The 24541-nt window shown below is 35.2% G+C and overlaps 1 protein-coding gene across 1 annotated transcript in view; it reads right to left on the minus strand.

Annotated features, from left to right (window-relative positions):
- The window catches only part of LOC101567417 (zinc finger MYND domain-containing protein 11), a 115777-nt gene that overhangs the window by 58838 nt on the left and 32398 nt on the right, over positions 1 to 24541 (minus strand). Inside the window, exon 2 of the mRNA XM_023701333.1 lies at positions 13124 to 13258. Coding sequence (XP_023557101.1) covers positions 13124 to 13239 — 116 coding nt within the window. The 5' untranslated portion in view covers positions 13240 to 13258. The remainder of the gene's footprint in view (positions 1 to 13123; positions 13259 to 24541) is intronic.

Here is a 24541-nt window from a genome sequence, read left to right on the forward strand (position 1 = left end):
TTATCCTATGGATAAGTATGGATTCCTTTTTAATTTGCTTTCTCTTGAGTTTCCTGGATATGAACATCAGTATCTTTCAATAATTTAATAAAAATTTTAGCCAACATTTCTACAAATATTGACTTTTTCTCATTCCCTCTGTGACAGTTACCTTGGCTGTCAACTTGACTGGACTAGACAAGACACTGGAGTGTGAGGGCACCGACCTCTTGCACCAATTAAGGTACTGGGAGCTGGCTCGAGAGGGCCTAGTTGAAGGAATCGGGTTCCTAGGGTTGTGCCTTTGAAGTGTACATCTTGGCCCCCAGCCCTTCCAGTCTGTACTTTCCCTTTCACTCTGATTCCTGCCAGCCCCAGGGGAGCAGCTTTCCTCTCCCATCACGTTCTGCCTTGGCGTCAGCTGACAGTGGCCTAGAGCCACTGTTTATCTTTTCCTAGAACTATATCCACAGTTCTAGACATACTATACTAACTTCCATTCACAGTGTATTTATTAAGAGCTCTATGAGGGGCTGGTGAGATGGCTCAGTGGTCTAAAGCACCTAGTTAGAACAAGCTTAGCAAAGCACAGGGACCGCAGTTCAATCCCCCAGCACCACATGCCAGCCAGCCCCGCCCTCTGGTGAGCTGAGCTGCCCCCCCACACACTCAAATAAACAAATAAAATTTAAAAAAAAAGAGCTCTGTGATACTTGCTAGCAATAATGACTAAACAAACCAACTCAATAAAAAAAATGGGCAAAGGAGTTTAAAAGATACTTTGTAAAAGAAATTATACATGTAAATAAAAACATTAGAAGATGCTTGGTATCTTTAGTGCATACAGAGATGAAAATTTACACCACAATAGAATGTTAACACAAACTGACTGGAATGACTCAAAAGACGGACAACATCAAGTGCTGGAGGGAATGTGGAAAATTTCAAATTATCATATATTGCTGGTAGAGATGCAAAATAATGCAAACACTTTGGATATAAAGTTTGTCACTTCTAATAAAGTTACACATATATTTACTATGGAGCTTAACATTCCATTATTTCTCCACAGATATACCTATTCCTGCATATGAAAGCATATTGTAGCTTCTGTCACAATACTTAGCAAATGCCCCTAATAGGTACATGAATTTTTAAAATTATGCACAGCTGTACAATGGATTATTATTCCCTAATAAAAAGAAATGAGCTGCCAATATACTTAGCAAATGAATCTCAAAACACACTGGCCAACCAAAGCTACTGCTGACCAAGAAAAGCTAATCACAAAAAAGAGTATACAGACAATGAACTTTATCAAAATTACTTGAGATCAGAAGAGTTTCAGATCATAAAATATTTGCACAGAGAAAAACTAAAACTAGATTAACTAGCTCATAAAAAAAGGTAGGTTAAACACCTGTGGAAGGTAAAACTATCAAGTTAGTAAAAGAAAATGTAGGGAAGCTGGACAGAATGACATATGCCTATATTCCCAATAACATGGGAGGTTGAGGCAGGAAGATCTTGAATTTGAGAACATAATAAAACCTCATTTAAAAAACAGGAAAAAAAAATAAAAAAGAGGAAATTTTCTTGCAATTTTTTTTTAACTTTTATTTATTTTATTTATTACGTACAGGATCTCACTACACAGCTTGGACTCATAGTGATCTTCCTGTCTCAGCCTCCCCAGCACCGGGATTACAGGCGTGCACCACCATGCCTCACCATGCACCAGGTGGCTGGCATGGCAGGCCCGGGGTTCTGGGGCGGGATGGCATGCAGTACAGGGATCAAACCTGGGTCCTTGCACTTACCAAGCAGGAACGACTGCTGAACTATCTCCCCAGCCTCTTGTAGCTTTCTTAAGAAGAAATTCTTTTTTTTTTCGGAACCAGGGATTGAACTCAGACCCTTGTGCTTGCCAGGGAAGAAATTCTTAAATAATTTTTTTGTTTTGTTTTTTGCAGTACCAGGGATTAAACTCAGGACCCTGCGCTTGCCAGGCAAGTGCTTATTCTACTGAGCTATCTTCTCTAAAACTTCAAGTGTACAGAACATTAGGAAAACGAGATTGAATTTGCTTATGCCAAAATTAATCTTTTTCTGTTAAATAAAGACTAAAGGAAGGCTGGCAAGATAGCTCAGTGGACTAACGGCCTGCTTAGGTAAGTGGAGAGACTGGGGTTTGATCCCCAGCAACACAGGTTGTACCACCTCCAGATGCGCTGAGATGGCCACTGAGTGGGCATGGTGGTGCACACCTGTAATCCCAGTGCTGGGAAGGCTGAAAAAAGGCGGATCACTACAAGTCTGAGCTGTGCAGTGAGACCCTGTACCAAATAAATAGTAATAAGATTAATAATAATGATGATGATAAAGACTATGGGAAAAGGTGGACAGATGAGAGAATACGAACCATGCTTAAGAAGTATAAATTCTATGAGGGAGCCAGCATGAGGTGGCATGGTAGCTCGCACCTATAATTCCATCACTCTAGCAAACTAAGGCAGAAGGAATACAAGTTGAAGCCTAACCTGTACAACTTAGTGAAACTCTGTTCAAAATAAAAATAAGCAGAAAGAGTTAGAGATGTAGCTCTATGTATAGAGCCAAGAGTCAACTCCCAGTACTACGCTCTCCTGAAAAAAATTTGAGGCAACCAATGCTGAGAATAAGAACTTCTGCAAATCTACAGAGAAAGATAACCCCAATGGAGATGAGCACAGGATCATGACAGGCACCTAGGCAAAAGAAAACCCAAGCATACTAAGGTTTACTAAAACTCAGTAACAAATAGTAATCAAAATATCAATCTATGAAACAAAACATAAATAAATGAACAATGCAAAGGAGATGCAGATGATATATAGGAAAATAAAACCCCTTGTACACACCATAAACAAACATGCAGACAAGGGCAGCCTTTCGTGAGAACTTAGCCCAGTGATAGCAAACCTTTTACAGCTTTCAATGATAACGAACAGCCCACTGCAGTATGCACGCCATAGGTACGTCACCATGGACTCAGTCGAATTAAGTATCTGCATGTTTTATGAACAAGGGGGAACTGTTTCTGGATATACTATTCATACACCAATGAATCCTTTCTAAAGGTCAAAAAGGAAGTGTTATCTGTGGTTGTACAGAGTTGGGCAGTGCAGTTATTTATTAAGATGGAAGGAGATGTGGAACATGGGCTAAGGATAGAGCTCAGCAGCAAGATACAGTGATTGTTTCCAAGTAACAAAAAAAGAAGATATGGAACAGTAAAAAAGTTGAAAAAGCCCAAAGTATCCTAGGATTTAGTAATGGCGACATGATGATTGAGAAAGACAGGGAGTATAATACTCACCAACAGGGTTACGATATAACTAAGTAAGATAATGAAGGTGAGGTACTTAGCCCAGTGTCTTACACTGAATAAGTTTGAAACACATGGTTCCTGATACTCTTACGTTTTCTCTTCATTATTTTATACAAATGGATATTTGTATAATTGGAACATTTAGAATTATATAAGAATTTCGTATGGGGCATGTGGAACTAACATAAAGTACGATAGACATGCATAGCCTGTGAAGTCACTGAGATCTCCGTTCAAATACCAGCTCTACAACTTACTAGCTTCACGACTCTCTGGACAACTAACCTGGTATCACAGTAGCTCCATTTGCACATCTATAGAGTAAAATTAATAACGTGAAGCTCACGTGATTGTTTTGAGGGTAAGATACTGCAGTATAAATCTTGTAATAAGTGTTCATTTATTGTGTTCTTCTCATCCTTTCTATTATAATTTTGTCAAATGGAATACTGTGCAAACAATGCAAATAATTTATGGTAACCATATAATTACATGGAAAAAGGCTAAATCATGCTACAATAACAAATACGCATATAAGAATGACTGAGAAAATGTCAATAAAAGAAATACTTCGATTTGAGTAAAGAAATCGTAGGTGGTTATTGTTTTATATTTTCCAAGTATTCTTTAAATCCAGACATTAGGGGCCAGGGAGATGGCTCAGCAGAATAAGCACTTGTCTGGCAAGTGTAAGGGACTGACTTCAATCCCCAGTTCCACACACACACACACACACACAAAATAAATAAATAAATAAATAAATCCAGCCATTAATTTTATTTTTATGTATTATTATTACTATTATTTTTTATCCCCATAAGCCCTCCAAAAGCCCCACCTATGAGCTTAGGAGGGGACATCTAGATATAAACCAGGGCAGCGGTGGAGCCATGTAGCCTCCTGACCATCTCGGGCTCTGCGGCACAGCACACTGTGGAGTAATGGTAGTTTCTACTGTTATCATGGGGCTGAATTGTGGTTGCACCTGCCACTGCTGCCCCACATGGAGAAAGAGAGTACATGTTCCACCTACTACTAACCCAGGAAAGGGAAACCTCCAAAATTCAGAGTGCAGTGTCCTGTGAATGCTTATCACTTTTGCAATTTCAGCCATAAAAGTAATTTTTTAAAAAATAAAAATGTTCTGCCACTTGCTGCTTTATAGATAAATATATGACAAGTATTTTATGCTAAATCACATTGGTCAAAAAGTAATAAATCTCAAAACCTAAATGGTATCATTATGGATGCCTTATCAATTTATTTTAATATATATTCTTAAGAACAAGGTTCTTCCTAATTTTAACAATAATCTGGGATAAACAATTTACTGTACTCCTATAGCTGTATGTTTTTCACCTATAAAGTTGGGCTAACTTTAACTTTATGGAGTTGTTGTAAGGAGGAAAAGAGATAACATATAGGGACCATGCAGATGACTGTTTTAAAATTTCAAAGTTTGCAAGAATACTGCTGTAATGGTTGATATATTATGTCAGTTTGAGTTTAGAAGCTTAACTAAGCGACTCAGCAGAGTCCAGGGGCCTCACTTTGTAAACATCCTGAGCCTGTGCAAAAGAAGGGCACGGAGAAGGTGTGAGGGATACACCCACCCAAGGCAGGTAACCTGCATACAACATAAGGGAGAAAAGAGGCTTGCTTGCCTCCCTTTTTTGCTCTTGTTGCTTTTATTGTCTTCTAACACAAACTGTTGCCTTTCTGCCATGTCACCCTGCCTTGCAGCAAGCTGATTATAGACTAAAACTCCCCAAACTATGAGCTAAATAAGCCTTTCCTTCCTTAATTTTGGGCGTCGGGTATTTTGCCTCAGCAATGAGAAAAGTAACTAAGACAACAGTATAAATCAGTTAAATACCAGGAGGAAATATGTAATAGTTAAAATCTTAGACTACAACATCACATAGAACTACATTCAATTTTAATTTCTGTTTCCTACAACCTGTATGACTTCAAGCAATTTCCTTCACCTTTCTAAGTTTCATTATCTTTATCAGCAATATGGGTTATATACCCTACAGATTTGTTGTCAGAATTAAATGAGAAAAGTAAATTATATGGAGTATAATTTCATGTTATCAATTATTATAACCCTTCTTGAAACTACTTCTGCAGTTCACACAACAAACATGTGTTCTTTTTATTGATATCACCACACTCCTCTCCTTTAATCCCCCCTCCCCTCTCTTTTTTTCAATTCACGATTGAACCCTGGCTCTTGCACACAGTAGGCAAGTGCTATACCACTAAACTACATCCTCAGCCTGAATATTCATTATTATTGTCTCAACTACTATACTACTGTTCTTCACACTAACACACAAAGATAACCCAGGATAGATATATTCTCTATATTTAAGATATTGTCAGTGAACAACAGAAGCAGCAATATTTTTCAGAAATCATAGGAACTTTAACTGATGTAACTAAAGTTTAAACATATTACTATAGAAGCAAAGAGAAAAAAAAAGACAGGGTTGCTTGTAAGGAATGCATCAAAAGTTCAAAAGATTATATGTGAATTGGATCTTAAAAGATTAAGTTTGACTTTGTCTATAAATCAAGGAAAAATACATAGCAAAGCATCCATAGTGTGCTCAGGAAATGGAGAATAGCCCCCTCAGATGGAGGTTTTTAAAGAAGAAATATCAGGATTTAAGTGCAGAGAGTTTTATGAAAAAATGTCCTGCTCAGGTGTTTAAATTTTATACACACTGGGCTGAGGAGATAGCTCAGTAGAATAAGCACTTGCCTGGCAAGCACAAGGCCCTGAGTTCAATCCCCGGTACCGCAAAAATGAATGAATGAATGAATGAATTAATTAATTATACAATGGGAAAATCTAGGCTCTTTAGGCTCTTAAGAACATAAATACACTTAAAATTTAGAAAACTAACTGATAAACTGTGATGCTTCAGAGGTGATAACTCAAAGAGGAGTCTGGGAAGGGCACCCTAGGCAGAGCGGGCCCAGTGCTCATGTGCAGGATGGAAGGAGAAGAAGAGGTAATGCAGAGAGGCAGTCAGACGTAGTATGCTTTGGCACATGGACTCCATGGCAACAGTGGAGAAAGTTCACAACAGTGAAGCTACTTGATAAAAATGGTGTGTGTATGTGGATTCACGAGTAAGAGAAAAGTGTCTACAAGAATGAAGCAATGGGATAACATGATGTTTGGGGAAAATCTCTGACATCAATGCTGGAAGGAAAGGTACAAAATTACAAGACAAGAACCCAAGTCAGAATAGGGAAAAAGAGACTCAAAAGACACTTAATGGGACCATTCAATCTAGCTAGAAAAAAAAAAAAAAAGTAAGTCTGTTTTTTTCTTTGATTTTTTTCTCATATTTTAAATACACTTGCTATTCTTTAGCAATAGGATTAAAAAAAGTCAACGCTGACAGTTAAGACTCTCCTATACTTCCTTATACTTTCCTTTACAACTCTACAGTTCTGCTACACTACTTAATCCACAAGGTCTTATCTCTGACTTTCTTCTGAGCCTCTATATGTGACTCTCCTCTCAAATAATGTGCAGACTTTATTTAACTCTGCATACTGAGATCTGAGCAACTACATCAAGGACAGCAATGTATAATACAAAAACCACACCTGAATACTTCTCATCTTGGTCTTCTAAATGTGTACCATTTGTAATGTCTTTTCAATTATTATTATACTCTCATTAAAATAATTTTGAAAAAAAAAAAACAACAAAGACAAGAAAAAAAATTAAGGTCCAGCCAGATCACTCAGCAGACTAACGTGCCTGCTTAGGCAGAGTGCAACGACCAGGGTTTGATCCTCAGCCTGCCATGCTAGCCCTGCCCCCAGAGCGTGCTGAGACAGCGATGGAAACTGGGCGTGGTGGTATGTGCCTGTAATACCAGTGCTTGGGAGGCTGAAAACAGGAGAATCACTTTGAGTCTGATCTATGTAGTGAGACCCTATAGACCCTGTACTAAATACATAAATAAATGTATCTTGAAAGCAATTGGTAATACCAATTAGTTGTCCAATCTTACATAACTATATCTGTTAATCTGAGCAACAGATTTGATGATAAAAATAGGTACTAGAACAACCATTATTAATTAGCTATTCGTTTTGAAAATCTGCAACATATATATTGTTACCGTGTTTCTGTCTTTGTTTCTGCTATTTGTTTTTGCTTTTGTTTTACTCTTCAAAATAAGATTAAATTTTAAAAATACATACCAAAAAACGTCCACAAAGTTGTAAATGAATATGTATTAATCATGTGAATTGAAACATACTCTGTCTTATACCTTTCATATTAATTCATACTGCATTTTATTCCTTAATGATTATTTACATTTTTATGTGTCTTGCTTTGTTTCTTTCATAGGCTGACAAAGAAATGTCAAACAAAAAAGATAGACACAAAGCCAAGGCAAAATGAATGCCATAAGAATCTGGTATCTGGAAAAGAGGTTCTATAGATTATAGTCGCTAAGAATCAGTTATTTCTTCTATAAGACTATTATTACGTAAAATAAACTAATAATGATAAGGGTGCTAAAGTATACAAGCCAATCTACTTTCCTAAGATATCTAATAAACAATAAAGAGTAAAATGAGAATACAATAGGCAAACCTGTGAAGAATGCCTGGGATCACACGAACAGTATAATATTAATGGATTTTTTATACTAATATATTTCTAAAGAAGTTAGTTACAGAGGCAATGATCATTCTTCAAATTCTCAGAAGGAAAGAGAAACTTCCAGAGAAAAATAGCTAGAGAGAAAAATCTAAGCTTTTAAAAGCTTAGAAAAATTTAAGTTAAATACACAATTTGAAATTGGGGTCTATAAAGTTAAATATAGTAAGTAAAGAAATTATGTGTACACAGTTGCACTTCAAAGGCAGCCTACACGAGGAGGACTTACAATTCGGGCATATGTGTGTATGAAGCCACAGAAGAACTCAGAACTATCAATGACAAACATGTTACAAGAGGTCAGGAGTCATATTTCCTAACTAGGATTTGAACCTAAATTAAGCAACACATACAATTAATTGTTGCCCTAATCTGAAATGTTAACTTGAATGGGAATAGTCTGCCAATCCAATGTTAATCTAGTCATGTTGGCACTACTACCAATTATTAAAATTAATTACACCAGAAACACAAAATCAAAGTTCAAGACAGGAAGGAAAACCAAAGAGCAACTATTTCTACTGCTTTTCTCAGCCATCAATAAAAAGAAATTTACCTCTTCAAATTTACCTCTTCACTTCCTAACCAATATTGCCTTAGAAACTATCATAAAATCCACATTTACTTGAGCAAGTCTTTTTTTTTTTTTTTTTTACGTGAGCAAGTCTTAAAACTGTATCTTATACCACTACTTGGAATAATTGTGAACCTCAAATACCATGTTATTATTAACCAAATTAGATATGAAATCACTATTCAGACTAAAGGGGAAAAGGAAATGATGTCTATAATTTCTTTTATTGAATATCAAAATATAGACAGCATTTAAACATAAGTTATGAATCACTGAGACTCCTAATGATGAATGTTACTGATTTTGTTTTATGTGTTACTGATTTTGTTTCTTCAGCCTTTGTGTCTTGATTTTAAAACTGTATAATGGGAGCTAACATCATCTTAAACATACAAATATATAGATATTTGTTTAAATTTTAAGTAACCAAATATTTAAAAGCTGTATTATAATAACACATACCTAAATTATGTAAAATTGACAAGTTCCTATGTGTCAGCTATAACTTAGCATTTCGAGGTATTCTGAGTTGAAACGAGAACCTATCCTCTTCTCATCTTCACAGATAAGCAGACTGAACTGACTGCTGCATTGTCTCCTTTATGATGAATCATTCACTTCAGCTTCACGGTGCTTAAACATCACAAAACATCCTTCAGTTTCTAAAAATGTGAAATGTCTTTACTAACAGGTGAAAGCTTACTTGTGCTTCCTGAGCTTGGAAATGAGAACATCTGTGCAAATTTACAAACAGGAGCTTTAAATCAGAGTGCCAGTTTCACCATTAATCAAAGTTCGAATATAAACGCACATATATTTTGATTTCAGACTCATCATTTTAGTAAAAATATCTATAAATACTGAAGTAAGAGAATTTATTAGTTTCTCTAGTTATATTTTTTAAATATTTGAAATATTCAATATCAGCAATGGTTCTCTAATTTAACTATCTTTCTACCACTTTACAGATATTACAACATTAGAAGGTAAAGAGATAAAGACAATCAAAAGAAGCTTGTAAGATGGACTCAGAACTTTCTGGGGAAGTATTTTAACCAATGCAACTGGAGTCAGTTAAAAAGACCTCAGGACAAGAAAAAGTCGTTCCAGAAAAGGGGTGGGGGAGATAAGAGAAAACTCCAGGAAATATGAGACCATATTTTTTTGCAATACATAAAAAAGGCATAAATAGAAGCTTTAGACCTACAAATCTAGAAAGTGTTCAGAATCACATTTCCTTGACACAAGCTCAGGAAAACTGATTTCATATCAAAATGACAAGAGGGAAAAGCACTGTGTTAAAAGGAGCAAAAAAATCCATACCACAAAAGTTCACAGGACATGATCTACAGAGCAAAAGAAAACTACAGTCTACCAGTTCAAAACACAAGAAATGACATAATATGAGCCATGGCAACTCTAAATCAGAATCAGGAAATCTCAGAAGTTAGTATTTGATGAAAATGAAAAAAATCACTTTAAAAATAAAGTCTAAACTAGAAAGTACACACATGTAAATACACAGCATACACCATCACAAATAGAAGTAGCAAAGAAAGAAAATATTACAAATTTAAAGGCCAGCAAGATAGCTCAGCAGACTTGGCGCCTGATTATTAGGCAAGCACAGGGACCAGGGTTGGATTCCTGGTAGCCACATGCCGTGCCGGCCCTGCCCCTGGGCGCACTAAGCCAGCCACAGAGACCGGGCATGGTGATGCACACCTATAACCCCAGTACTGGGGAGGCTGAAAGCAGGAGGATCATCATGAGTCCGAGCTGCATAGTGAGACCCTGTAACAACCAAATACATAAAAAAACAAACAAACAAACAAAAAACCTTAATTGATATTAAAGGAGGTTGCTACTTTAAATTAGTACCCCCCAAAAAAATACATTACTTTTCATATAGGGTAACTAAATAGCTGGAATGAGATTACATTCTAAGAAAAGTATTGCAGTTTAAAAAAGAAAAATATAATTATTACCATTTTCCAAGCTTTAATGAATTTTTAGATCTAGCATAGCGCTGCAAGCATTACAAAATGAGCAACACGAAGCCTTCCTGACAGGGCCTCCCCTGCTGTGGGCAGTCCTGCCACTCTGGCCTGGAGAATCGAGCAGTTCTGCAAGATACAGAGAAGTGAGCAGCAGGTCAAACAAGACCACAATGACCTGATCAGCAAATGCCAGGCCGTGAAAACCACAGGACAAATAACCCAGTTTCTTCAATAAATAAATCCCAAAGGAAACACCAATGAAAAAGATAAATGAGAGACCCATAAATGAAGAGAACAAAGTTGAGTAGAACCAAACTATTATATAGTAGCAAATTAGACAATTTAAGGTACCAGGAGAAGAGCTAGTTACTTTAAAACTATAATTTTTAATGCATGACTGAAACTGTAGACTTTATTTTTTTCTTTTTTTGGTGGAACCGGGGATTGAACTCAGGCCCTTGCACTTACCAGGGAAGCATTTATTCTACTGAGCCATCTCTCTGGCCCCAGTAATTTAATATATTTTAACTGTTAAAAGATACCTATATGCTCAGATTCAAACGTAACTATGCAGAGCAATCTGACTTAAAATGAATGTAAAACCTGGAGAGTATTTTCAAGAACAAGAGCATTAGGCTTTAATGAGTCAAGGAAATGTCTGACTTCCTGTTACAGTTCAATGCCCATCCCTGCATGAGGCAAAAGGTAACAAGCAAGGGAATTAACATTAGTGAGAAGCAAAGGCACAAGGTTAGCCAATTCCCTAGCCAGTTCCTTCTTGGAGCTGATTGTCTAGTGGGGTTATAATTACAAATGTGATTAATGTTATGAACAAAGTGTAGGATGCTAAAGTGAGCCACTGCAACAAAGAGGAATACTACAAACCTGTCAGCTGAACAAGGCAGAAGCAATAGTGAGAACTCTTAAACACTTAATGACAAACCTACCTTCCCCCTTCTATTTATTCCTTCTTCACCCCTTTCCAGATTCAAATGAGACCAATAAAACCATGACTGTTTGGTGGATAAATATACATATTCATATTTAATCTAAGAACTATCTTTGACTACAGTTTAACACTTGCACACATGTGCACACATCCCAGTGTTCAGATAACCTAACACACACACACACCCATTATTGTGGGAGTCAGTTCCCTTACTGCCGGCAGACAGCCACAACCTGACAACAGCATGGATCTGGCGAGATTTGATACCTTCTTAGAGAATATGTCTAAAAGTTCTAGAGAAGGATGTTGCAGATTAGAAAGAAATAACAATCTGAGAAACTGAAATAAGTTCAGTCAAGGCTTGGATGATTTTAACTCAAAGATATCTCTACAGTCTTTGTAAACAACTTTGGCATACATAAAATATGGTTTTATAAAAATTTCAATCATAAGACAACTCTTATTGTTTTACACTCTTTGCCTCTAGCCCCTACCCCCGGTCTCAGACATGCTAGGTAAGTGCTGCATCACAGATCCATGTGCCTAAGATTTAAAAAAAAATTTTCATACAATATGTCTCTATAAATTGCTCATGATCCCATACCTCAAATCATTTGATCTAAACACATAGGTAATGTACTGTTGATTTTACTCCTATTTTCCACATAGTGTTATCTTTTATTTTCTTTTCTGCTACTATCCCATAGAAGCTAGGTCAACTCTAAATATTCTGAGGATGAGCATGAAGCAACACCATCTCATTCCTCTCTACTTTCTGCTTCCTTTCCTCTACTGTAACATTTTTACTTTTCATCAGAATACGTGCTCTCAATATTATTAATAATGGCAAAAAAATTCATGTGACATTATATAAGTTACCTGCTTTTCATTTTTCAGAAAGCATTTAATGAATATGTGAATGAATTTATCTAATGAATATGGGAAAGAATATAAAGAAACACTAAATTTTTTAAAGCATCCAAACATTTAAAAAATGTAAATTTAGCTTTCTCTCTTTAAAAATACAGAGAAACAAGTAACAAAACAAGATTAAGCACCTACTAACACACTTACAATTAGTATAGAATATAAACACAGGATTCCTATCGTGAATCTTTTTCTACCAAGGTAAATAGCATCAAAAACTAGCTGGCAAAACAAAAAACCTTTATGGTTTTAAACTGAATGTTTGCTCAACATATTTTTTTAAATACAGACTGACATTGTTAAAATCTGTTAATGGCCTGCGAGCTACTAAGCTGTTACTTATTACACATAACACGTTCATTTTATATTAAATTGAATAATGAACAAGAGATTTTTTTAGTTTTACTGCATAAAAGCAAGTGACTAAAAATTAAGAATTAAAAAATTATAACTAAAAGTATTAAAAATAGAACCTATTTACATTTTACTTCTAAACAAAAGATGCTTGCACCTATTTCTGTAACTGTGTAACAACTATAGACTTCTGTGAGGTATATCTGGCCTTTTTCCCCAAAACCTTTTATGAAATCTTGCAGGAATATTTTGGTTTAAATTTACTTACTTTGTAATTCGGTCAATGTTGGCAATTTGCTTCTGGTTCCTTATAATCTCAATTGCTGCCCAAAGATGCTGGATAGCTTTTGTATCCGCCTGTCGCCTTTTTGTTAAACGTGCCATGACCTGTTTACTTCTTTAGCTGTAGCAATATACAAAAACAGAGTGCAAAGACACAGATTACAAACTGCACTATCACCATCAATACAAGCAAGCATATTTTCAGTGCCTCTTGGCTACTGATTATACTAATGCAGGATGCAGCATTGGCAGCTTATTTTCTAGCATCCACATCATCATGTTTTTACACATTAAAAAAAAAAAAAAACCTGTCATTTACTTCATCACTTCCCAGATACTGAGATTCTAAAATCTAAAACATAAACTGTCTTCTTCCCAAAGAGGACAAGTGTTGACTTTATGCATGTCATACGCATTTAAGTTTTACTACAGAGGAGAGAAATGTTGCAAGATACAAATCTAATTTTTATATATACTATGTGAGATATGGCTAATATAAGGTGGAATTTATATGTCCTATTTGATATTTGTTTATTATAGTCATAACTATAAAACTTCGATTTTATATACATACAAAAGTTACAAATGAAATCATCAGAAAATACAAAATAGTTACTCTTGGGATGAGATGACAGGCTGAGGTTAGTAGACTAGAAGACCGCAAATTACTAGAAATGCTCAAGTTCTTAGATTAGATATTTATTTCAGGGAAATTTATTACATTAGGAGAAACAACACTACTGCTTTAGTTAAATAACATGCTGGGTGAGCTAAAGAAAACAACCATCACACCTGCAAGTATAATTTTCCAGTCGCTCCCTGGCAAGGATGGGGAAAGACAGCCTGGATTTCAGCCTGGAGGTTTGATGCATAAAAATATTACAAGAGGAGACCTCTTTTAACTCAGACTGGAAGAATCTGTCCAGAATGTTGTGGGCTTCTTAAATCTTTACCTTGGACTTCGCCTTTCATGATGAATCCCAGCATTTGGTGCCCACTGAAACATTTAATCTTTAAAGCATGCACGTTAGGATGCTGGGTTTAAGCTCTAGGCGCTTAAGCACAGGTAAACCTGGGACTGTTTACATCTCCTGGACCTGACCTTTCCTGTCCTTTGAGAGAAGAGAACAAGAGAGGAAAACTCATTCTTACCACTTTACTATGTTATATGTTGGCTAAGAGGCATACGAATCTCTCTTCTCTCTTCTACATTTCTTTTCACAGCCCACTGAGGCCCCTTTCTCTGACAAAACCTACAGCTGCCATGAGAGCTCACTCTGAGAAAATTCACTTGTGAGCCTGAGGTCAGTCAGTGTTTACAGAAAGACTTTGTCAGAATTATTAACAGAGCACATTCTGAACATATCTGAAGGTATTGTTGGGTGTTCTGCTTTTTTCCACTGTTACTGTGATTAGTTCTAAACTTTATAAAAAGAGTAACTCGAAACCCAGGCCAGCATTCAGTTTTCAAAGGAAAATTAGTTGGTTCTGTATACACTTTGACATATAAAGTAAGAATTATAATCTTATGAATGCTTCTGTTTTAAAAAGTAACCACTTCAAAGTATACTGAAAACTCGAAGTGTGCTTCTATAAGAGTATCAATTTTCAGAACTTGATAAGCCTAATGGCAAGGAATTTCTTGGTAAAACTATAAATAGAAACATCTAATAATGAATGGTAATAATATAACTTCTCCCTGTCAGACTATACAAATAAAATTTTACACTGTCCAAATTCCTTAAAAAAAACAATTCTTCCCTATACATTTAAAAATATACTGTGGCTGTTTTGTGCAAGGCAGTGTACTGGTCATAACAAAGTATGTTGAAATACAGTATACATGGTGATCCTTGTCAGAAAATAGCATAAAATTAGCAGGGGAAATTTGACAGACGCATGGGACTACTAATTATAAGAGTACATATGACATATAAATGGTCCAGAATGTGCTGTAAGAATTCAGATAAAGGACACACCATCTCTATTTAGGTAAAATGTAAGCAGATACAAAAACTCTGCAAAATGGTACATATATGGAAAAATATCAAATCTTAACTTTCTAAATTTTCTTTAAAAGATAATGTTCAAAGCAAAGATGAAAATAACTGATAAACATCTTAAGCTTACAACATATACTGAAGTAAAATATAAAACAACAGCACAAAAGAGGGGTAGGAAGAATAAATAGAATTGTTATTGTAAATTTCTTATATTGTGTGAAGTCAACATTTTCATTCAAGTGGGATTATGAAAAATTAAGTGTGCATATTGTAAATTCTAAATCAAACACTGAACAATAATATACACAGATACAGGAAACATAATTCAACTTACAGATCATTCTTTCAAATGACATGAAAGAACATACTTCAAAATATCAAAATAAAAGAATAATTTGGGCCAGCCAAATAGCTAAGCAGATTAACGTGCCTACAAGCAGGCACAGGGGCTGGGGGTTCTATCCCTGGGCCTGCTGTGCTGGCCCCGCCCCAGGGTCACACTGAGATGGAGATTGAGACTGGGTGTGGCGGTGCACACCTGTAATCCCAGCAGATGGGAGGCTGTAAACAGGAGAATCACTACAAGTCTGATCTAGTAGTGATCATGACACTGAACACCCTGTAAGCCCTCCCTAAAATACAGAAAAAAAGAATAATTTATTCAGAACTATAGAAAATATGTTAACAGTAGCCAAAAATTTTAAAATACTATGATAGTAAGTATAAATGTTTAACATACTGTAATAATCACAAGAATATATAAGTGGGCAAAACTCTACAAAAGTGATGTTACATATTCCAAAAAATTATTAAAATCAACATACAATAGAGCACTACTGTGCCATAAAGAAAAACATGAGTCATCTGTAGGAAAATGGATGCACCTTGAGACCATAATGTTAGGTGAAATAATTAGACACACAACCTTAAACATTACATGGTTTCTCTTATGTGATAAATAAAAAGCTACGTAAGTTATATAATAGCAAATAGGAAGATAGATCTCTTTCAAACAAGAAGGAAATCAAAAGATGGAGACCAGAGGAAGAGGAAAGAAAAGGATGAAAAAAAAAATTAAGATGTGTTATGTGTATGTATCAACTCCACTCTAGCAAACAAAACTTTATGGACTGCAAAAATACTAATAAAAACTATCAAGACTAAAGGACAAAGCAGTGCTATGCTCATGAAAGTTAAAATGCAAGACTTTACAGCTCTAACTGAGCCAGAGAGCAGTTACACCTGTATTAAAGGTGCACTAAATTCAAATGGACCATGTCAGATTGTGCAAGATGAAAGCCAAGAAAAGTGAATGAAAGTACCTAACACAACTTGAACCAATGCAGACAAGATCTCTTTAAAACACAATTGTTCAGATTCATTCGCTGAACAAATTTCACACATGCTGTTATATACCAGGTAATCTTATATACTCTGTGAGTATAGCAACGGGTAAAGCAGATTAAAAACAAAAAACTTCATGATTAATGTAACTAGGTAAAAGAGAAGAATAGAAATGTGGGCATGCAACACAGAAAGTCTTAGATTCTAAATAGATTCTTAGATTCTAAATAGACACAGTGATTACCTAACAGTCCTCACTGATGTGGCCAAAATTTTTAGTCCCTTCTTGCCTTAATATATATTTATTTGTAAACCTCATTATTCCAAACTTGCAAATATGCCCCTGGCTTTTACATCCCTCTGGCAATTCTCTCTGCCTGAAACACTCTATGATGCCTCTTTGTTAATTACTTAAAATTCCCCTGTCCTTTCCAGGACTTACTCAAATACAATCTACCCCGATGAACTTTTCCCCTAGACTCAAACTAAATTAAACTTAATTATATTTTGTATGCTAATTACAATTTGTTTATATATCTCCTACAAATTTACTGCTTGTACAAATAACTAGAATTTCCTCAAAAGAACTCTGTAATGCAACTAAGTAAGGATGTCTTAGTATGTTTATGTCTTTCAAGGTGCCTAACAGTTTTGAACACACTATACTTTCAATTTTTCCAGCTATTTTATGTAAATACCAAATCCCTGGAGTCTTTATTTATGTTTTATCAAAGATTAAAACATCAAAAAGATCAGGAAACATGTAGAAATTACTACTGCAATCCTCAACCTTGTTTTTTGCTGCTCCAACACATTCCAGAACTACTACAGCTTCCTCTCAACAAAAGCGGCTCCTTGGAAAGTGATTCTCAAGAGGTCTGTAGTTTAGAAATTAGTAGAAGTCTCCAACTAATTTAACAAATCCCCAGGTAATTCTAACATTCTCTCCCTACGAATTTAGATTTACTGCAATCTTCTCAGTCTATAAAAATGTTCTTGGGGCTCGGTAGCATAAGCGCCTGCCTCACAAGTGCAAGGTCCCAAGTTCGATCCCCAGTGACACACACAAAAAAAGTTGTTCTTTTCCTACCACAAAGAGAAAAAAGAGTCACTGGGGAAAACAACTTAAATATGTAAAATTCAGGAGTGCACGGACTGGTGATGAGTACATACATGTAAACCCTGTCTTAAAGCAAAGGAATGAGTAACCACAGTGGAGAGAACAGCAGAACAGTTCAGAGACCAGGAAAATGATTTAGGGACACAGAGCATCATGTATATTCTGACATTTTACCTTCCAGTGGTGCGTTCAGGTTTTCGTTTTTAGATATTATATTGTATAAAACAAATGTACAAATATTTGAGCTATTACAATTTTAAAATCTTTTTTGAAACGTAAACATGATACTTTTCCTCAAAAATCTGTTAGTGTTTTAAACTCTTGATTGTGTATTTATGCCATTTTCACATTTATATATTTTTAGATATTAAGCTTATTCATAAAATATCCATCTCCTTGCCTTTTGATAAATGCTAGCTAGACAAAATGACACAGACATCAAGTTATATTTATTCCTTTATATTTTTTGAAATTATGAGTCCTTTACCTTTTCTAAAATGTCATACAGTTACAATCATGCAATCTTTTTACATTGACTTTTTTTAGAAAAATAATCAACTGTATTCTCCAACTTTTTAATAATTTACTTTTCAATACTGACTTTTCAATCCACCTGGAATTACTTCTTAAACTGATTATACTTTATTCATAAAGCAGTCATTGTCACAGCAAGATTAGAGGACAGAAGCAAAGAGTTCCTAATATTTAAATGGCAAGGAAATACCCATCTCTGACAAAACTAAACAAAAAAAGGGGATACAAATGAAGGACCATTTTGTATCTGTGTATCCAAAATAGTTAAGATAGATATACAGCTACTTTGTCTTAATTCAATGAGAAGAAAGATTTGCACTAATACTGTTTGGGCAGGATATCATGTCTGCATCTTGTACTATGACTAATCACTACGAAGAGAACAATATGCAATGCATTAATTATTGAAACTGTCCTACTAATCGGTTTTGTAACCATCTCATTGCTATTTGTTTCTCAATAAAATTAATTTTAAAAATAAGAAGCAAAGAGTTCCTATACACTTCCTACCCTCACATAGGCACAAACTTTGCCATTAGCAACATCTCCCACTAGCATGGTAAAATTAATTCAAGCAATAAACCTGTATTGTTTTGTGACCCAAAGTTCATATTCAAGGTTGACTCTTGTGTTGTACATTCTATGGGTTTTAACATGCACAATGACCAGTCTGCATAACTGTAATGCTATATAGTAAAATTTCACTCCTTAAATATGTGTGCTCACCTATTCTTCCCTCAGCTTTAATTTCTGACAATAACTGATCTTTTTACTGTTTCCACAGTTCTGCCTTTCCTAGAATGTCAATTTATAGCCTTTTGATTGATTTCCATCATTAGTAATATGCATTTAACTTCTTCAAGGTACTTTCCTAGACTGGCATCTCTTTTAAGTGCTAATATTCCACTGATCTACTGTCACTTTGGCATATTTCTGTTTAAAGTTCTTCACCAGATGAATCTTTTTTTAAAAAATTTTATTTTTTATTTTTTTCACCAGATGAATCTTGAAAAATTTTTCTGCAGTGTGTCTTGTCCTCTTATTTTCTAGACCCTGCTTTTCATATAGTAAGTTTCAAACTTTAATAAAGTCTAGCTTATCGATTTCTTTCATGGATTGTGTCATTGGTGTTCTATCTTTTAGATCAATGATCCATTTTCAATTTGTTTTCATAAAGATCAATTCTGTGCTTGTTCACTTGATAAAATCAGTTTTTACAGCATTTCTTGAGATTATTTTTGTATCACTGTATTGTCTTATACCTTAATCAAAGACAATGACTAGATGTGGGTTTATATCTGGGCTCCTTATTCTGTTACACTGATTCATTTTTGGATTCTTTTGTCAATGCCATTTTGTATTACTACAGCTTTATTGTAAATCTTGAAGTTGAGCATCATAGATCTAACTTCAATCTTCATTATATTAACTAGTCCTACATAGTATTATGCTGTTCTTCCATATAAACTTTAGAATTAGTTTGTTTATATCTCTGTCATAATTTGCTCGTTGATGCATTAAATCTATCAATCAAAATGAGATAAAGTGGTATCGTGATAATATTGTGTCTTCCCATCCATGAACATCATTTAGTTCTTTTTTGAGATCTCAGAGTTTTTTAGTCTTGTCACATAAATCTTGTACATATTTTGTTAGATTTCTATTTAAGCATTTCATTCTGAGGCTGTTAATGCAAATGGTATTTCATTTGTGTCGCAAGTTATGCTTGCTGCTTGTTGGAATGTAAGAAAGTAATTCACTTTTTAAATTATCATGCTCTTCTATACTACTTTTTCCCAGCCTTCAAGATTTTTCCTTTATCTATAATTATCTGACATTTGTATGTAATATGAATATGATATCCCTAAATATCTTTTTTTTTTCTTTTGTGGCATTTACCCAACTTGATATTGCCTGTGTTTAGTAAAATTTTTCTGCTTCAAATACTGCTGTTGTTCCTTTTTTCCCTAAGTTATACCTTTCAAAGTTGTCCCACCATCTCTGAACTTTGTTTTTTCTCTTGGCTTTTTTAGTTTGGAAGTTTCGAACTGTGATGTCCCCAAGCTGCTCAGGAAGTCTTTCCCTAGCACATCCATTCTACTAACGAGTTCTGCGACGGCATTCTCCACGGGCTACAGTGCTTTTACCTGTAGTATTTCTTTTTGATACATCTTCAGAATTTTCATTTCTGTGTATATCAAAAAACATGTCTCCGAATATTGCCCTTTTTGCTTTAAAATCTATAGCATTTTAATAATTTTATATAATTTATGGTCTGAGTATTCCAGCATTGCTGCAATATCTGACATTAGCTTTGATGTTTGGTTAGCCTCTTCCCAGTGTATTTGTGCTTTTCAGTACACCTTATAAATTTCTTTTTGTTTAAAGGAAGGCATGATATACTATACAAAAGAAACCACCATAAAGGTATTTAATAGCACAAAATTAGGATGTGGAGAAGGAAGCACCTTTAGCTAAATGATTAATACAAGTCTTCTGATAAGCTTCTGCACCACTGACATGTGAACTTCACCAGTACTTCATAATTTTTTCATCTATTATGTGGGATAAGATACCTAGAAGGGCTGGAGTTGGGTATTTCCCTTCTCCCAGGGTACATCAGGCTTCTAATCTGAAGGAATCTAGAATAGCTTCTTCTGAGGGTGAAACTTTTCTTTCCCGCTTCCTTGGGGTCCTTTCCCTTTTCCCTTTCCAGAAATGCAAAGGATTTTTCTCTGCAGTTCACTGTGAGAGCTTGGTTAAGCTTCTAAATGTGAAACTCAGAAATGTGTGGGAACTCCCCTATAACTGGCTCCTCCTGAAGTTTTTAACTCTAATAATTATTGCCCATGGCTAGTTTCCAATAACTCATCCGTTACACTTCAGGTTTCCCTGCCTTAGATCTGATTTCCAAAAGGCTCCTTCTTGTGGATTTTTGCTAATACACTGTGATTCTGTGTCTGCCATCTGTCTTTTCACTTTTTGGTACAGCATTTTGCCCATGGCTTCACTTCTCTGGCACATCTAAGAAATGATTTTTAGGTTTGGTCATATTTTTACTTTTTTTTTTTTAGAGTAATAATTTATAATGTCCTTACAGGCCAACTGGACACAACAGAATTTCTTTTCTTTTTTTAAAATATACTGAAGGAGACAGGATGTTTTTTCCCAAAGAACTAGCATTAAAACACACAGATACAACTACAAGCACACTCAGCCATCTTATCTTTCACAAAGGGGCCACACATGTTCACTGCAAGAGAGACAGCCTCCTTAACAAATGGTGCTGGAAAAACTGGCACTCCACATGCCAAAAACTAAAACTAGACCCAGGTTTATCACCACGCACTAAACTAAAGTCAAAATGGATTAAAGATCTAAACATTAAAACAGTACCAGTAAATTTACTGAAAGATATCTCTTTTATCAGGAAAATGTCTTAAATCCCTAATCAGATACTAACTTCTTATGAATACAACCAGCATCGGCTTGTCTGGTCTTTTGTGTCTCACAATATATAAGAACTACATAATCAATTCCATGTTATTATTGATTACTACATAGTTACTAGTATATTATCTTCCCCCAAAATCCTTTTTATCTTTCAATTGATATATTGTACTGCAGATTGAATCCAGATCTACATGTTTTCTAGGCAAGTACAGTACCATTAATCTACATCCCTAGCCCATTTTAGAAATTTTATTTTGAAATAGAATTTTGCTAAGTTGCTCAGGCTGGACTTGAACTTTTAATCCTCAAGTAGCTGGGATTATAGGACTGTGGCATTGCTTTGAACATATTACGAGTTTTTAAACTATCTTGTATTTTAAATCTTCTTTCTGTCCCTTATATCTTTTATCATAATAGGTATGCATAAACACTTACTACTGATCAAAAGTTCTTCCCCAATTTATCTTTAGAAGTTAAAAAAAAAAATGAATTGGTAGTTTCCAGAGGCTGAGGAGAAGAAGGAATAGAGAGTACTGCTCCAGTTTTGCAGAATGAGGAGTTACAAAAATAAAGGGAGGTAGTCGTTACACAATAGAACAAATACACTTAAACTGAACTGTACACTTAAAAATGCTTATGATTTAAAAATGTTTATGATTGTAAGTTGTTTATTTTGCCACTATTTTAAAAGCTGAAAAAGGAGGGATGAGGAATAAAACTAGTCCATAATAATGAATGGATGATTACTAGATCTTAAGAAATATCAATAACCATGCTACCAAAAAGCTATAAGACAACCAGGTAGCTATTCACTTTCCATATGTGACAAGCACAGAATAGGGAGACCTGACTTAAGAGAGCACATAAAGTACACTTCCTGCTAAGTGTTTTTAAAGTACATGAGATTCAAAACAGAAAATAACATTATTCTACATACTGATTATGGTTCCTGACAACAAAATATATCATGTCAAAACCTTTACTTGTGCCAGGGAAATAGCTCAGTAGAATAAGTGCTTGCCTGGCAAGCACAGGGTCCTGAGGTCAATAACTGGTACCACCAAAAAAAAAAACAACAACATCTTTACTTATTTTTATAGATATAGTACTAGTGTTTCAGTCTATTTTCTGTTTCTAATAACCCAATATTCACAGACTGGTTATGTAATAATGAAATGAAGTTTATTCTGGTTCATAGTCCTGTCCCAAGGTAGAAGGCCTGCACCTTGTGATCTCCTTGCTAGGAGAGTCTGTGGAAAGCACAGGGCACTCGTCATGTGGTAGAAGAGAGTGGGAACACACACACACATGTGTGGTCTTTCCCCTCTTTATATAAAGTTAGGGGCCCTTCCTCGATGACTCTACCTCTAAATAATTATTTCTCACCTCTTAATATACCTCACAATAATGATGATGCTCAAACGTGAGCTTTAGATGGAACAAAATTTATTCAAATAAAACAAAAGGACACTTCCACACCGAATCTAAAAAAAAAGTTTATAAAACAACCTGATAGCTCAGTAGAATAAGCACTTGCTTGGCAAGCGCATGTCCTGAGTTCAATCCCCGGTACCACAAAAACAAAAATAAACCTGATGGGTGGGAAAACTTAACCTCTTATTTTTTAAAAAAGTACATACTGGGTTGGGGATTTAGCTTGGTGGCACAGCATACAACTGGTAAGCATGCAATCCTGTGTTCAATTCACAGTATAATATATATAATTATTAATTATATGTCATAGATAATATATAATTATATAATTATATTACATATTACTATAAATATTATATATATATATATCTGAAATGTACAACTCAATGGTTTTTGGTATAAAACACTGATTTTTTTAAGCAGCACTGAAATATATGTAACAATGTTTGCCAACTTAACCTTTTTTTTTTTCCCTCAGAACTGGGGATTGAACTCAGGCCATCTCCCTGGGCCCCAACTTAACCATTTTTGAGCATACAAATCAGTGACATTAATTATAATCAGTGAGCTGGCCAGATAGCTCAGCAGACTAAAGCCCCAGCTTAGGCAGAGCACAGTGGCCAGGGTTTGACCCCCAGCATGCCATGCCAACCCTGCCTCCGCCCCCAGGGCATGATGAGAAGGCATTTGAGACTGGGTGTGGTGCCCATGCCCATAATCACAGTGCTTGGCAGGCCGAAAACAGTCTGATCTGTGTAGTGAGATCCTGTAGACCCTATACTAAAAACACACAAAAAAAATTATGATCAGAGTGTTTTAATCATCCTCATTGTCTATTTACAAAACTTTTTCATTATCCCAAGTAAATTCCATTACCAGTAAGCAATAAATTCCTTATTTTTCTCTCCTCCCAGCCCTTAGTATCATCAAATGTATTTTTAATCTCTGAATTTGCAATTTGAAGATATTTCATGAGTGGAATCATACAATATTTGCCCTTTTTTGTCTGGCTACTTTCACTTAGCAATAGGTTTTCAAGTTTCATCTACATTGTAATATATATCAGGTCTTCATGTCTTTCTGCATATAAGAAATAGCCTTTGAAGCTATGTACTGCATTCTGCTTATCCATCCATCTGCTAGTGTATATTTTGATGGTTTCTAATTGGGTTATTGTGAACACTGGCACACATGTATCTGCTTGACTCTGTTTTCAATGTCTTTGGATATATACCTAAAGTAGAACTGCTAGATCACACAGTAATTCTACATCTACCCTTTTAAAGCCTCAGTGAATTACTTTCCATAGCAGCTGTACTACTTCAGAATTGCACCCACAATGTACAAGCCTTCCAACCTCTCTATATCATTCCTATCACTATTTTTCATTTTTATTTATTTTAAATTATATGTGGCCATTTTGGTAGGTGTAAAACAGCAACTGACTGTGGTTTTGACTTAAATTTCCTTAATGACTAATAACTTCAAACATCTTTTCATAAATTTATTGTCTCTC

This window comes from Octodon degus, unplaced genomic scaffold (genome assembly GCF_000260255.1).
Source record: "Octodon degus isolate 3935 unplaced genomic scaffold, OctDeg1.0 scaffold00133, whole genome shotgun sequence".
In the NCBI taxonomy this organism is placed as follows: Eukaryota; Metazoa; Chordata; class Mammalia; order Rodentia; family Octodontidae; genus Octodon; species Octodon degus.